This window comes from Oratosquilla oratoria, chromosome 43 (genome assembly GCF_046742065.1).
Source record: "Oratosquilla oratoria isolate Oo_2021 chromosome 43, ASM4674206v1, whole genome shotgun sequence".
Classification (NCBI taxonomy): Eukaryota; Metazoa; Arthropoda; class Malacostraca; order Stomatopoda; family Squillidae; genus Oratosquilla; species Oratosquilla oratoria.
The window spans coordinates 14,828,498-14,844,309 of NC_134819.1; the positions used below are offsets into that span (position 1 = coordinate 14,828,498).

The window sequence follows — 15,812 nt, forward strand, 5'->3', positions numbered from 1 at the left end:
GAAACCCAGGTGAAATAGACAAAAGCTTAGACATAGAGAAATTAGATATAATAATGCATTAAGAAATCACAAAATAAATGACTTAGTGGAAGAAATCATAAATTTCAAATTGGATTACTGACCTGTACTTAAGGGGGTACGCGACACCTGGAGGTCATTTTCTAAAATATTTAGAGTAAAGAGCTGAAACTTCTCAGGTAAATAGGTATCCATATTGCCTACATTTTAGGTGAAGCAGAATGGTGTATGTACACATGTACACATGTACGTATACCAGTAGCGACATTTAAAAGTGCACAGCACCATTATTCGTGGACCAATTTGTTTTATTTTTTGGCTATGATTAGTCAGTAGGCACACCTAGGGCCGATCATTGAGTAATTGAACAATTTCCTTTATACTTTTGCATACAGGCATTTCAATTTTAATGTCTGGCAAAAATCGTGAAAAATACAATTTTTTTGCTCTTGTTTCCATTATTACTCCAAACTCTTTCATCCTATTCAAAATATTGGAACGATCGGCCCTAGCAGTTACTAAAAGTAATATTCCCTGTAAGTTTCATCTAAATCTAATGTATATTAGATTTTTTATGATTAAAAAAAGTAGAAAAATATCGAACGGAGATGTGGCAACTTGAAATATGAATATATCTGTAACTTGCTTATAGTTTCACCAATTTGACTGATTTTTTCATGGCTTAATTCTTATTATATAATAAGTAAGTACAGTAAAAATTATCAACATATTTTAATTATAAGTACTTTAAATATTGAAAAACTAAAGTATAAGTATGTCACAGTAGTGACGACACACAGACGACAACATCATATAATTTGCTTTTTTCCACCTTTGGCGGTTTCTTCATATGAAACCTCTCTGCTGGGGGTCTTCAGGGTATCTAAATCATTGGAAAGAGGTTTATTTTCCAGTAGTGGGCGCCTTCTCTTTCCTCATCAGATTCCCCTCGCCAATCTATGTTGGTAGGGCACCCCCTCCAGCATCATATGATGTCCCTTCTTCTTTCTTCTTCCTGTATAGCCTTGATCTTTTTCCTCTTGCTTTCTCCTTTGGATTTAATCTTCCTCTTTGAATTGTTTAGTCTAATGTTGTCCTTTACCTCTGTCACCGTCACAGAGGTGCAGGTGAGGGCGGTGGTGGAGTGAGAGGTGGTGAGATCTTTAGTCGTCTTTGACTGCTTGCCATCTTTAACTGCTGTTTTTTGTCATTGTGATGTTCTTTTGTTCTTTTTGCTACCCATGATGACTGTACTAAAGAGTAATATGTACTAGCTAAAGTAATAGATTGCAATGAGAGCTCATGAGACATGCGAATTTCCCTTTTCAGAGCTAGCCGGGAACTAACGCTTAGTTTCGCACAAAGTTGGCGAAATATTCTCCCTCCACCTTCCTTCCTTCCCCTCCACAATCGTATTGGCCGTTGATACACTGGGCGAGTGTAAATTCAATCAAATTTCAACGTTATTCGCTGCGCCTGAAGGTCCTAAGTGGCACGCCTCCCTCTAGTGTGGGTTGCGCCTTTAAATCTGTCCTTTTAAACCTCACCCAGGACCTTTAAATTGCACGCGGCTGGAAAATTATTTGTCGGGATTTATTTCTAAGTGGTATACGAACATTTTGAACACAGTTTTGAAAAATGCCATATCTTGACCAAATTCACCCCCCCCAGGTGTCGTGTACCCCCTTAAGGAACTGATTACTTTGTGTAAGAGTAATGAGCAAACAATTAAAGAATTAAGTGACCTAAAGTGCAAAATTGAAATCCTCAAAAGAGAAAATGAAAGAATGAAGAATGAGGACAAAAATAAAAATGAGGAACTGAAAAAGGAGTTCAAAGAGCAATTACAAGTAGTGACCGGAAAGGAGGAAGAGTCAATCAAAGAAACATACAACACTGAAGTAAAAAATCAATGGAAACAAGAACAGGAAAACAAAAAAATATCTTTTAGAGAAATATTATAAAAGTAGATGGAGGAAAATACAAAAGAAATAGTTATGAAATTAAAGAAAAGGAAAAACATGATATGTATAGATACATACATATACCAAGGATTTTCCCCCCTTACAAGAGAGGTAGCCAAAGGAAAAGGCATAAAGTCATTCCCACCCATTCCATCCCTGAATACACTCCACACCCCTCCACCCTCCCTCTTATCTTAGCACCTCCTGGATGACGGGTCATCCCTGCACCTTGTCCAATGCCCTGGGTAAGAAGCAGTGTCACAAGACACAGCGCATCCACAGCAAGGCTGCTTCATTAAATCGGCGACCCCCCACCCCCGTCCCCCCATGCATAAAAAGAGAAGATGGGGAGAAATCCCTTCGGACTGCGTCAAAATTTGCTCACACATACTACCTCACCCCCCATCCCCCCACCCATTCCACCTCATGCATCACAACATCATCCATATACAACCATTCTCCATTCACCCCTGTCTTCTGTCCTCTCCCATCCTTCCCCAACAGACATTCCCCTCTTCACCATATCCATCCACCTCATCCTAGAACGTCCCTTCATGTTCACTCCCTCCACATCTGCCTTCCATACCTCTTTTACTAGTCTTTCTTCATTCATTCTTTCCATGTGTCCAAACCATCCTAATACTCTTTCATCAACCCTATCTCCCAACTCCCTTTCCACCCCTGTTCTCCTCCTCAACTCCTTTCTCACTCTATCCAGCCTAGTAACCCCCATCATACTTCTCAGACACCTCATCTCAAACACATTCAAACTCCTTCTCTCTTCCTCTCTTATGTTCCATGTTTCTGCCCCCATACAGTGCTGTTGGCACAATCATTCCTTCATACAGTCTCCTTTTAGCATCCATTCCCAAATGTCTATTTCTCATTACACTTTTTAATCCACCAAGGCATTTACTAGCTTCTCTCAATCTACATTCTACCTCCACCTTCACTCCACCTTTTCCTGCCACATTTGCACCCAAGTATCTAAAACTATCCACTTCCTCCAGTCGCTCTCCCTTAATGCTCACTTCCAGACTGCTGCCACTTTCACCCCTTGTACATCTCATCACCTTACTTTTACCCACATTTATCTTCAGCTTTCTTCTATCACACACTCTCCCAAACTCTGACACCAACTTCCTCAATCACTCCTCCGATCCTGCCACAAGCGCAGTGTCGTCAGCAAACAACAGCTGGCTCACCTCCCACTTTTCTCCATTTTCTTTAACTATCTCCAATCCCTGACCCACTACCTTGCATTTACCTCTCGCACTACCCCATCCATGTCTAAGTTGAACAGCCAGGGAGACATAATGCATCCCTGACGAAGTCCCACCTTTACCTCGAACCACTCACTCTCTCCATTTCTAATCCTGACACAAGCTCTACTACTCTCATAAAAACTCTTGACAGCTCCTAGAAGCTTTCCTCCTATCCCGTAGATCTGCAAAACCTCCCACAGTGCCTTTCTGTCTACCCTGTCGTACACCTTTTCCAGGTCCATAAAGGCCCAAAAAACATCCTTCCCCTTTCCTATAGCTTTCTCACATATCTGTCTTACCACAAAAATCAGATCTACACAACCTCTACCTGTCCTAAATCCACACTGTTCCTCACCAATTACTCCATCTGTTCCTCTCCTAATCCTCTCAATCAAGATCCTCCTATAAGCCTTCCCAACTACACTTAACAAGCTAATCCCTCTGAAACTACTACATTCACACTTGCCCCCTTTTCCCTTGTAAAGTGGAACTATACAGGCAGTCCTCCAGCAAACAATAAATAACCTCACCAACCAGTCCATCACTGTACCTCCTATTTTTTTTAGACATTCTGCATGGCATCCATCCAGACCAGGTGCCTTACCTGCTTTCATTATCTTAACAACTGCCTTCACTTCATCCTTCCTTATTTCTCCTCCATTTTCCTCACTCATCACGGTCATTTTCTAAGCATTTCCCACTGCAGCTATCTTTCCCTCCTTATCCTCCTTCATATTTAGCAACTCCCTAAAATATTTTGCCCATCTTCCCCTTACTGCCTTCTCTTCCATTATCATCTTTCCATCTGCACCTTTTACCTTTTCTTCTCTACTTGATTTGCCTCCTCTTCCTCTCTTAATTTCTTTCCAAAACATCTTTTTATTACTTTCAAAATTTTCTGTCATACTCTTACCCCACTTCACATCTGCTCTCCTCTTTGCCTCCTTTACCTTTTGCTTTACTTCTCTTTTCTTTTCTTTGTACCTCTCATATGACTCCCTCGTCCTATTTTGTAACCAATCTGTGAAAACTCGCTTCTTCTCTTCTACAACCTTCTTTGTTTCCTAATCCCACCATTCACTACCCTTCCTTCTATTTCCTCCTGTCATTCTTGTTCCACACAAAATCTTTGCATACTTTGTGACTCCCTCCTTGAACCATCCCCATTCCTCCTCCACACCCAGCTCTACTCTATCCTTCACTCCCTCCCACTCCTCCTTCAGCTTCTTCTTGTACTCCTTCTCCTTTTCCTTTTCATTTAAAGAGTTCACTCTAAGCACCTCCCTACCTTTTGTCCCTTTCCTCTTCCTTCATCTATCCTCCACTCTCAACTTACCTTCCACCAAAAAATGATCTGATATTCCCCCACCCTCTCCCCTTAGCACATGTACATCCTTAATTCTTCCTATCATAATCGTATTTACCACTACATAATCCATCAATGCTCTATCTACCACCCTTCCCTCCACCACCCTCTCCCATGTGTACTTATGCTTGACTTTCTTCCAAAACACTGTATTTGCTATCATCAACTCTCTTTCTAGACACATTTCTACCATCAACTCTCCACTACGTTTCTTTCCTGGAACTCCACATTTCCCAACCACTTCATCAATTAGATCATTTCCCACCCTAGCATTAAGGTCTCCCAGTACTATTACATTGATATTTCTTCCTAAATCCTCTATGCACTCATTTAAATCTTTCCAAAAGGCCTCCCTTTCTTCTACGCTCTTCTCACTGCCAGGCCCATATGCACTTACAAAGACCCACATCTCCTTTCCCAGTTTCACCTTCATCCACATTATCCTTGAGGAAAACTCCTTCCACTCCACTACACGTTTACCTATCTCTTCACTTACTAGAATAGCTACCCCTTCCCTCCCTCGCCCTCTCTTCACTTCTGATAACCTCCCACTTACACTCGCCCTTCCCTTTCAACTTAGTTTCACTCAAAGCCAACACATCCATCTTTCTTCTCACCAACATACTACCTATCTCTTCCCTTTTACTCTCATCTGTACCACATCCATGCACATTAAAAGACCCAAACCTTAGGGTGCTGGTCGGAAAACTCCCAGACCCTCTTATGCCTTTGCTTTTTCTTTTAGGAATGTCCCCTGTGGGGCTACAAGAAGGATGACTAGTCTCAATCCCCGTCCCTTTCTTCTCGCCTCTTACGATCCAAGTGGAAATACTTGGTGGCAGTATTCTTTTCCCCTACCACAGAAAGTGAATACTCAGAGAAATGGTACAGGACAGCAGCAAGGGGTTGGGGGACAGCATAACGGAGGGACAGTCATAGTATAAAAGTGTCATAATTTCTCTATGAACAGAGTTTTCCTCTATCATAGACAAAATGATGTGTGGCTCTGGTCCGTAGGGGCGCCCCATATAGACCCTAGAGTATCAACTGCATGCTACTTTGCCACAATAACCAGCAGCCAATACCCCAGATGGGGGGGAAAGGACCTAGGAGTATTTATTGGCAAAGCATGTCACCAGATAAACATATAAACAAAATAGTCAGAGAAACCTACAATTTACTAAGAACAATAAAGGTTTTAACTACATGGATGAGGAAATGGTAAAGAAAATATTAGTCACAGTAATAAGACCAAAATTGGAGTATGCTGTGACACTATGGACACCTAACACAGAAAAGAATATAAAGAAATTGGAAAGAATCCAATGAGCAACAACAATGATGGCACCAACACTTTCAAAATTGACATGTGCACAAGATTGTCCAAACTGGAACTAACAACCCTGGAACAAAGAAGAGAAAGAGGAGATCTACTGGCCATTTACAGAATCATGAAAGGTATGGAAGTCCTTGATAGAGAAGGTTTATTAAAGCGGGACATAAGAAAAATGAGAGGGCACTAAAAGAAACTCAAAAAGGATAGTTATAGAAGAGATCTGAAAAAGAATAATTTTCCACTCAGTGATAGATGTCTGGAACAAATTGGATGAAAAAAATATTATGTGCTAAAAATATAAAAGATTTAACCTCTTCCCCAGCAGAAATGGGTATACTCATTTTCACCTAATGTTTCTTTTTCAGTCATCGACGAGAATACTTGGCTAAAACTTAACCTTCAAAAACCAGCTAGACATATTTACTCATCAATTCTGAGCCTTTCTAAGCCATTCTACGTGTGAAATGAGTATTCTTGGCAGAGGCGTACAAGGTAGCACTGGGGCAATTCAAGGCCACTTTCTTACTAGACTTGCTATGGCAGCCACTGTGGTTGGGTTCAGTTTTCATCCACATGACCACTTGTTTTTTTATGACCTTTTCAAAGAAATTACACCCCAAATGTCTAATTCTGAGGAAGATAGTAAATATGAACCTTCCCTCAGAAGCTTGAATACTTCTGATGACAGTGCCAGTTCATCAGACGATGACTATTTCTTCACAAGTGATGATGATGAGGAGGGGGAGGTGATGAGAGAGCTTGGATAAGCCTCAAGTTGTCAGAGGACCACATGAATGCAGCACCACCACGTTTTACATTCACAGGAAATCCTGGAATTACGGTTGATGAAGACCCAACAGAAATGAGCTCTTTTGAAATCTTCAGTCTTTTTATCGATAACAGGGTTATTGACTGTGTACTGGTAGAGACTAATTGTTTTGCTGAACAAACTGGACAAGGCAATTCTTTGTGGCACCCTGTAACAGAGGCTGAAATTTTCATATTTTTTGCCATGAAAATGCTTGGGGGTATTGTGAAAATGCCAGAAGAAGAAATGAACTGGTCACAAGAGAAAACTGAAGAAACTATGGTGAAAACATATGGTTTATAGGAAGATGAGTTAACTAATTTTTTACCTACAAAGGTATTTTCAAAATAAAACCTCAACCACAAAAATGGGAATAAAATTAAAAGTTTTTTATAATCAGCATGAAAAATACTATATAAAACCAAAATAAAAAAATTAATCTGAAAAACAAAAATTTTTAACAAAAAATTGTTGGGGAAGAGGTTAAGAAGAAACTAGATGCTGAGAGATAATTAACAGCTTGATGGTATAGGCTAATAGGAAAAAAGGGCCAATGAATGAGGTTTACCTGTACACCAATCAGGAAGTTGAGGAGGAGGAGGTGCATCACTGACATCATCTCCCATTCGTTCAAACAATGCTGTTAAGTAGTCACCTTTGTAGATACCAGGTGGTCTGGAAAAAAAAAAAAAAAAAAAAGTGTTATTATTTTGAGCACAAAAACATGGTATCCAAATACCAATAGTTAGAACTTTACCTTGCACTCAAAAACTTTTTCTTCTCAATTCAGTCATACAGCATCAATCTTTTTGTATTATACGGGAAGGGAGCTATGCTCGTGGTGACCCATCTTTGTATCTTTCAGCATCAAGTTTATTCTTAAAATCTTCAATAGTGTTTGCACACATTGTTTCTTTATCTAAATTATTCCAGGTATCCCGTACTCTGTGTGGGGAAACTATTTTTTTTTTTTTTTTTAGATCTCTTCTATAGTTATCCTTTTTGAGTTTCTTTTCGTGTCCTCTTGTTTTTCCTTTGTCCTATTTTAGTAAATCATTCCTATCTAGGATTTCCATTCCTTTCATGATTCTATAGTCAGCAGATCTCTTTCTCTTCTTTGTTCCAGAGTTGGTAATTCCAATTTGGACAATCTTTGTTTGTATGTTAATTTGGAAACAGTTGGTGCCAACTTTGTCGTTGCTCTTTGTATTCTTTCTAATTTCTTTATATTTTTTTAGTACTGGGTGTCCATAGTGTTGCTGCATACTTCAGTTTTGGTCTTATTACATACATACATATACCAAGGCTTTTTTTCCCTTACAAGGGAGGTAGCCAAAAAGGAAAAGGCATAAAATCATTCCCACCCATTCCATCCCTGAATACACTCCACACCCCTCCATATTCCCTCTTACCTTAGCACCTCCTGGATGACGGGTCATCCCTGCACCTTGTCCACTGCCCTGGGTAAGAAGCAGTGTCGCAAGACACAGCACATCCACAGCAAGGCTGCTTCATTAAATTGGTGACCCCTCCTCTCCGTCCCCCCATGCATAAAAGGAGAAGATGGGGAGAAATCCTTTTGGGCTGCGTCAAAATTTGCTCACACATACTACCTCACCCCCCATCCCCCCCGCCCATTCCACCTCATGCATCACAACATCATCCATATACAACCATTCTCCATTCACCCCTGTCTTCTGTCCTCTCCCGTCCTTCCTCAACAGACATTCCCCTCTTCACCAAAGCCCCCTTCACCACATCCATCCACCTCATCCTAGGATGTCCCTTCATGTTCACTCCCTCCACATCTGCCTTCCATACCTCTTTTACTAGTCTTTCTTCATTCATTCTTTCCATGTGTCCAAACCATCCTAATACTCTTTCATCAACCCTATCTCCCAACTCCCTTTCCACCCCTGTTCTCATCCTCACCTCATTTCTCACTCTAGCCTAGTAACCCCCATCATACTTCTAAGACACCTCATCTCAAACACATTCAAACTCCTTCTCTCTTCCTCTCATATGTTCCATGTTTCTGCTCCATACAGTGCTGTTGGCACAATCACTCCTTCATACAGTCTCCTCTTAGCATCCATTCCCAAATGTCTATTCCTCATTACACTTTTTAATCCACCAAAGCATTTACTCTTTTAATCCACCAAAGCATTTACTCACTTCTCTCAATCTACATTCTACATTCTACCTCCACCTTTTCCTGCCACATTTGCACCTAAGTATCTAAAATTATCCACTTCCTCCAGTCGCTCTCCCTTAATGCTCACTTCCAGTCTACTGCCACTTTCACCCCTTGTACATCTCATCACCTTACTTTTACCCACATTTATCTTTAGCTTTCTTTCACACACTCTCCCAAACTCTGTCACCAACTGCCTCAGTCCCTCCTCCGATCCTGCCACAAACACAGTGTCATCCGCAAACAACACCTGGCTCACCTCCCACTTTACTCCATTTTCTTTAACCATCTCCAATCCCTGACCCACTACCCTTGCATTTACCTCTTGCACTACCCCATCCATGTATAAGTTGAACAGCCAGGGTGACATAACGCATCCTTGACAAAGTCCCACCTTTACCTCGAACCACTCATTCACTCCATTTCCAATCCTGAAACAAGCTCTACTACTCTCATAAAAACTTTTGACAGCTCCTAGAAGCTTTCCTCCTATCCCGTATGTCCGCAAAACCTCCCACAGTTCCTTTCTGTCTACCCTATCGTAAGCCTTTTCCAGATCTATAAAGGCCCAAAAAACATCCTTCCCCTTTCCTATAGCTTTCTCACATATCTGTCTTACCACAAAAATCTGATCTACACAACCTCTACCCATCCTAAATCCATACTGTTCCTCACCAATTACTCCCTCTGTTCCTCTCCTAATCCTCTCAATCAAGATCCTCCTATAAGCCTTCCCAACTACACTTAACAAGCTGATCCCTCTGAAACTACTACATTCACACTTATCCCCCTTTCCCTTGTAAAGTGGAACTATACAGGCCAGTCCTCCGGCACTCTACCCTCTCTCCAGCAAACATTAAATAACCTCACCAGCCAGTCCACCATCACTGTACCTCCATTTTTTAGACATTCTGCATGGCATCCATCCAGACCAGGTGCCTTAGCTGCTTTCATCATCTTAACAACTGCCTTTACTTCATCCTTCCCTACTTCTCCTCCATTTTCCTCACTCGTCACTCTCATTTTCTTAGCATTTCCCATTGCAGCTATCTTTCCCTCCCTATCCTCCTTCATATTTAGCAACTCCCTAAAATATTTTGCCCATCTTCCCCTTACTGCCTTCTCTTCCAGTATCATCTCTCCATCTGCACCTTTTACCTTTTCTTCTCTACTTGATTCACCTCCTCTTCTTCTCATAATTTCTTTCCAAAACATCTTTTTATTACTTTCAAAATTTTCTGTCATACTCTTACCCCATTTCACATCTGCTCTCCTCTTTGCCTCCTTTACCTTTACTTTTCTTTTCTTTGTACCTCTCATATGACTCCCTCGTCCTATTTTGTAACCAATCTGTGAAAACTCGCTTCTTCTCTTCTACAACCTTCTTTGTTTCCTAATCCCATCATTTTTTTTTTATGTGCTTTTTTATGTTAAATGTTTACGTTATGTTAAATGTTGTTAATAGTGAATAAAATTAGTTGATTAAAGACATAGTGTTTTTGTAACCCTTCACTTATTTTAGTAACCCCTTCAGAAAAGTACAGAGAAGGTTAGTGTCTAGTGATGAACTGTATGTTAGCGAGTGAGGTGGTGACGCCGCAATCATGTGATGCTTTGTTTATGTTACGGTATGTCCCTGTGGTGGAGGAAAAGAATACTGCCACCAAGTATTTCCACTTGGATCGTAAGAGGCGAGAAGAAAGGGACAGGGAGTGGGACTAGGCATCCTTCTCCCTGTACCCCCACAGGGGACATTCCTAAATGAAAAAGTAAAGGCATAAGAGGGTCTGGGAGTTTTCAAACCAGCACCAAGGTTTGGGTCTTTTAATGTGTGTGGATGTGGTACAGATGAGAGTAAAAGGGAAGAGATAGGTAGTATGTTTGTGAGAAGAAAGATGGATGTATTGGCTTTGAGTGAAACTAAGTTGAAAGGGAAGGGTGAGTGTAAGTTTGGGAATGTAAGTGGGAGGTTATCAGGAGTGAAGAGAGGGCGAGGGAGGGAAGGGGTAGCTATTCTAGTAAGTGAAGAGATAGGTAAACGTGTAGTGGAGTGGAAGGAGGTTTCCTCAAGGATAATGTGGATGAAGGTGAAACCGGGAAAAGAGATGTGGGTCTTTGTAAGTGCATATGGGCCTGGCAGTGAGAAGAGTGTAGAAGAAAGGGAGGCCTTTTGGATATATTCAACTGAGTGCATAGAGGATTTAGGGAAAAATGTTAATGTAATAGTACTGGGAGACCTTAATGCTAGGGTAATGGTCCAATTGATGGAGTGATTGGGAAATGTGGAGTTCCAGGAAAGAATCGTAGTGGAGAGTTGATGGTGGAAATGTGTCTAGAGAGTTGCTGATAGCAAATACAGTGTTTCGGAAGAAAGTCAAGCATAAGTACACATGGGAGAGGGTGGTGGATGGAAGGGTGGTAGATAGAGCATTGATGGATTATGTAGTGGTAAATAGGATTATGATAGGTAGAGTTAAGGATGTACATGTGCTAAGGGGAGTGGGTGGGGGAATATCAGATCATTTTTTGGTGGAAGGTAAGTTGAGAGTGGAGGATAGATGGAGAAAGAGGAAAGGGACAAAAGGTAGGGAGGTGCTTAGATTGAACTCTTTAAATGAAAAGTAAAAGGAGAAGGAGTACAAGAAGAAGCTGAAGGAGGAGTGGGAGGGAGTGAAGGATAGAGTAGAGCTAGGTGTGGAGGAGGAATGGGGATGGTTCAAGGAGGGAGTCATAAAGTGTGCAAGGATGGTGTGTGGAACAAGAAGGACAGGAGGAAATAGAAGAAAGGGTAGTGAATGGTGGGATGAGGAAACAAAGAAGGTTGTAGAAGAGAAGAAGCGAGCTTTCACAGATTGGTTACAAAATAGGACGAGGGAGTCATATGAGAGGTACAAAGAAAAGAAAAGAGAAGTAAAGCAAAAGGTAAAGGAGGAAAAGAGGAGAGCAGATGTGAAGTGGAGTAAGAGTATGACAGAAAATTTTGAAAGTAATAAAAAGATGTTTTGGAAAGAAAATAAGAGAGGAAGAGGAGGTGAATCAAGTAGAGAAGAAAAGATAAAAGGTGCAGATGGAGAGATGATAATGGAAGGAAGGCAGTAAGGGAATATTTTAGGGAGTTGCTAAATGTGAAGGAGGATAGGGAGGGAAAGATAGTTGCAGTAGGAAATGCTAAGAAAATGACCGTGATGAGTGAGGAAACTGGAGGAGAAATAAGGAAGGATGGAGTGAAGGCAGTTGTTAAGATGATGAAAGCAGGTAAGGCACCTGGTCTGGATGGATGCCATGCAGAATGTCTAAAAAAAGGAGGTACAGTGATGGTGGACTGGCTGGTGAGGTTATTTAATGTTTGTTGGAGAGAGGGTAGAGTGCCAGACGACTGGAGGAGTGCCTGCATAGTTCCTCTTTACAAGGGAAAAGGGGACAAGTGTGAATGTAGTAGTTTCAGGGGGATTAGCTTGTTAAGTGTAGTTGGGAAGGCTTATGGGAGGATCTTGATTGAGAGGATTAGGAGAGGAACGGAGTAATTGGTGAGGAACAGTGTGGTTTTAGGACAGGTAGAGGTTGTGTAGATCAGATCTTTGTGGTAAGACAAATATGTGAGAAAGCTATAGGAAAGGGGAAGGATGTTTTTTGGGCCTTTATAGATCTGGAAAAGGCTTATGATAGGGTAGACAGAAAGGCACTGTGGGAAGTTATGCAGATATATGGAATAGGAGGAAAGCTTCTAGGAGCTGTCAAGAGTTTTTATGTACAGCTTGTGTCAGGATTAGAAATGGAGAGAGTGAGTGGTTTGAGGTAAAGGTGGGACTTCGTCAGTGGTTTGAGGTAAAGGTGGGACTTCGTCAGTGATGCGTTATGTCTCCCTGGCTCTTCAACTTGTACATGGATGGTGTAGTGCGAGAGGTAAATGCAAGGGTAGTGGGGTCAGGGATTGGAGATGGTTAAAGAAAATGGAGAAAAGTGGGAGGTGAACCAGCTGTTGTTTGCGGACGACACTGCGCTTGTGGCAGGATCGGAGGAGGGATTAAGGAAGTTGGTGACAGAGTTTGGGAGACTGTGTGATAGAAGAAAGCTTAAGATAAATGTGGGTAAAAGTAAGGTGATGAGATGTACAAGGGGTGAAAGTGGCAGTAGACTGGATGTGAGCATTAAGGGAGAGCAACTGGAGGAAGTGGATAGTTTTAGATACTTGGGTGCAAATGTGGCAGGAAAAGGTGGAGTGAAGGTGGAGGTAGAATGTAGAGTGAGAGAAGCGAGTAAATGCCTTGGTGGATTAAAGAGTGTAATGAGGAATAGACATTTGGGAATGGATGCTAAGAGGAGACTGTATGAAGGAGTGATTGTGCCAACAGCACTGTATGGGGCAGAAACATGGAACATAAGAGAGGAAGAGAGGAGTTTGAATGTGTTTGAGATGAGGTGTCTGAGAAGTATGATGGGGGTTACTAGGCTAGATAGATTGAGAAATGAGGAGGTGAGGAGGAGAACAGGGGTGGAAAGGGAGTTGGGAAATAGGGATGATGAAAGAGTATTAGAATGGTTTGGACACATGGAAAGAATGAGTGAAGAATGACTAGTAAAAGAGGTATGGAAGGCAGATGTGGAGGGAGTAAACATGAAGGGACGTCCTAGGATGAGGTGGATGGATGGGGTGAAGGGGGCTTTGGGGAAGAGGGGAATGTCTGTTCAGGAAGGACGGGAGAGGACAGAAGACAGGGGTGAATGAATGGAGAATGGTTGTATATGGATGATGTTGTGATGCATGAGGTGGAATGGGTGGGGGGGGTGAGGTACTATGTGTGAGCAAAATTTGACGTAGCCCGAAGGGATTTCTTCCCGTCTTCTCCTTTTATGTATGGGGGGACAGAGAGGGGGGGGTCACCGATTTAATTAAACGGCCTTGCTGTGGATGTGCTATGTCTTGCGACACTGCTTCTGACCCAGGGCAGTGGACAAGGTGCAGGGATGACCCATCATCCGGGAGGTGCTAAGATAAGAGGGAGGGTGGAGGGGGGTGGAGTGTATTCAGGGATGGAATGGGTGGGAATGATTTTATGCCTTTTCCTTTTTGGCTACCTCCCTTGTAAGGGGAAAAAAGCATTGGTATATGTATGTATGTATGTGCTACTATATGTTAACTGACATAAAGGGGGTGATTGTAGACATATTTCTGTACCCCTTCACTTACTTTAGCATCCCCTTCAAGTATCCGGAATTTTCGAGTATCCAGCATGCCTTTGGTCCCAGTGATGCCAGATAAGAGAGCTTTTATTGTACTTGGGTGTGAATGTGGCAGGAAAAGGAGGAGTGGGGGTGGAGGTAGAATGTAGATTGAGAGAAGTGAGTAAATGCCTTGGTGGATTAAAAAGTGTAATGAGAAATAAACATTTGGGAATGGATGCTAAGAGGAGGTTGTATGTAGGATGATTGTGCCGACAGCAATGTATGGGGCAGAAACATGAAACATAAGAGAGGAAGAGAGGTGCTTGAATGTGTTTGAGATGAAATGTCCGAGAAGTATGATAGGGGTTGCTGGGTTAGAGTGAGAAATGAGGAGGTAAGGAGAACAGGGGTGGAAAGGGAGTTGGGAGATGGTTGATGAAAGAGTATTGGGATGGTTTGGACACATGGAAAGAATGAGTGAAGAAAGACTAGTAAAAGAGATGTGGAAGGAGTGAACATGAGGGGTCGACCTAGGATGAGATGGATGGATGGAGTAAAAGGGGCATTGGGGAAGAGGGGAATGTCTGTTGAGGAAGGATGGGAGAGGACAAAAGACAGGGGTGAATGGAGAATGGTGTATGTATGATGCTGTGATGCATGAGGGGGAGTGGGTGAAGGAGTATGTATGAGAAATAAATTGATGCAGCCTGAAGGGATTTCTCCCAGTCTTCTCCTTTTCTGCATGAGGGAACAGACAGGGGGGGGTCGCCAATTTAATGAAGTGGTCTTGCCGTGGATGTGCTGTGTCTTGCGACACTGCTTCTGACCCAGGGCAATGGACAAGATGCAGGGATGACCCATCATCCAGGAGGTGGCAAGATAAGAGGGAGGGAAGAGGTTGGAGGAGAGTGGAGTATGTAGAGGATGGAATGGGTGGGAATGATTTCTATGCCTTTGTTTTTTGGCTACCTCCTATGTAAGGGTGAATAAAGCCTTGGTATATGTATGTATGATCTGGAGGTGGCAGGTGAATCAGATGCTATGTGAACAACAAGTCTTGTAAATGCTCTGTACTCATGCAAGAAAGTGGACAACAATTACAGATCAATATTCCAATGTTGCAAGATATGTTTGGGAGGAAAGAAACATGAAGTTTCCTGGGTGGATGCCTCATGGCAATTGGCTGACTGCTTATCAAAAAGAGGGTTCATCCAATTGACTGTGGTCAGCAGTTAGCAGGGACTAAAAGTTTTCTGCATATGAACCCCATATATCAATATGTGCTTGGCAGTTAGCTACTTGAAAAGTATTAAAAGAGAAGAAAATGAGAGGGTTGGTATTAGTGAACCTATATACAGTGGTGTACATAGATGCTGGTTGTGATGTCACCGACTTTTGGATCTGAACCAATCACAAACTGACATATGAGGATATAGCCACAGAAGGGGGACAACCCACATGCCCCTACTTTTGAGATACTAGCACTTAAAGTTTATCGCTGATTACTACAAGGAAAACAGTCTAAATGTATAACTATTATACATCAAAAGAAAGGTCTAGGGTAGTTCTGTCATGCCATGTGGTTTTTAATAAAAATATTGATTTTATCATTGGTTACAGCCACATTTTATTTACCCCTACTCCATAATCTTTTAGTGTATAAGAGGAAGTATGTTATTATATATATATATATATATA

At 41.8% G+C, this 15,812-nt stretch overlaps 1 protein-coding gene across 5 annotated transcripts in view; it reads right to left on the minus strand.

Moving 5' to 3' along the window:
• LOC143022079 (mRNA-capping enzyme-like) overlaps window positions 1–15,812 on the minus strand; it is a 268,589-nt gene that overhangs the window by 161,523 nt on the left and 91,254 nt on the right. For all 5 annotated transcript variants that reach the window (XM_076180040.1, XM_076180038.1, XM_076180036.1 and 2 more), the window contains exon 5: window positions 7,326–7,432. In XM_076180040.1, the coding sequence (XP_076036155.1) occupies window positions 7,326–7,432 (107 nt within the window). The remainder of the gene's footprint in view (window positions 1–7,325; window positions 7,433–15,812) is intronic.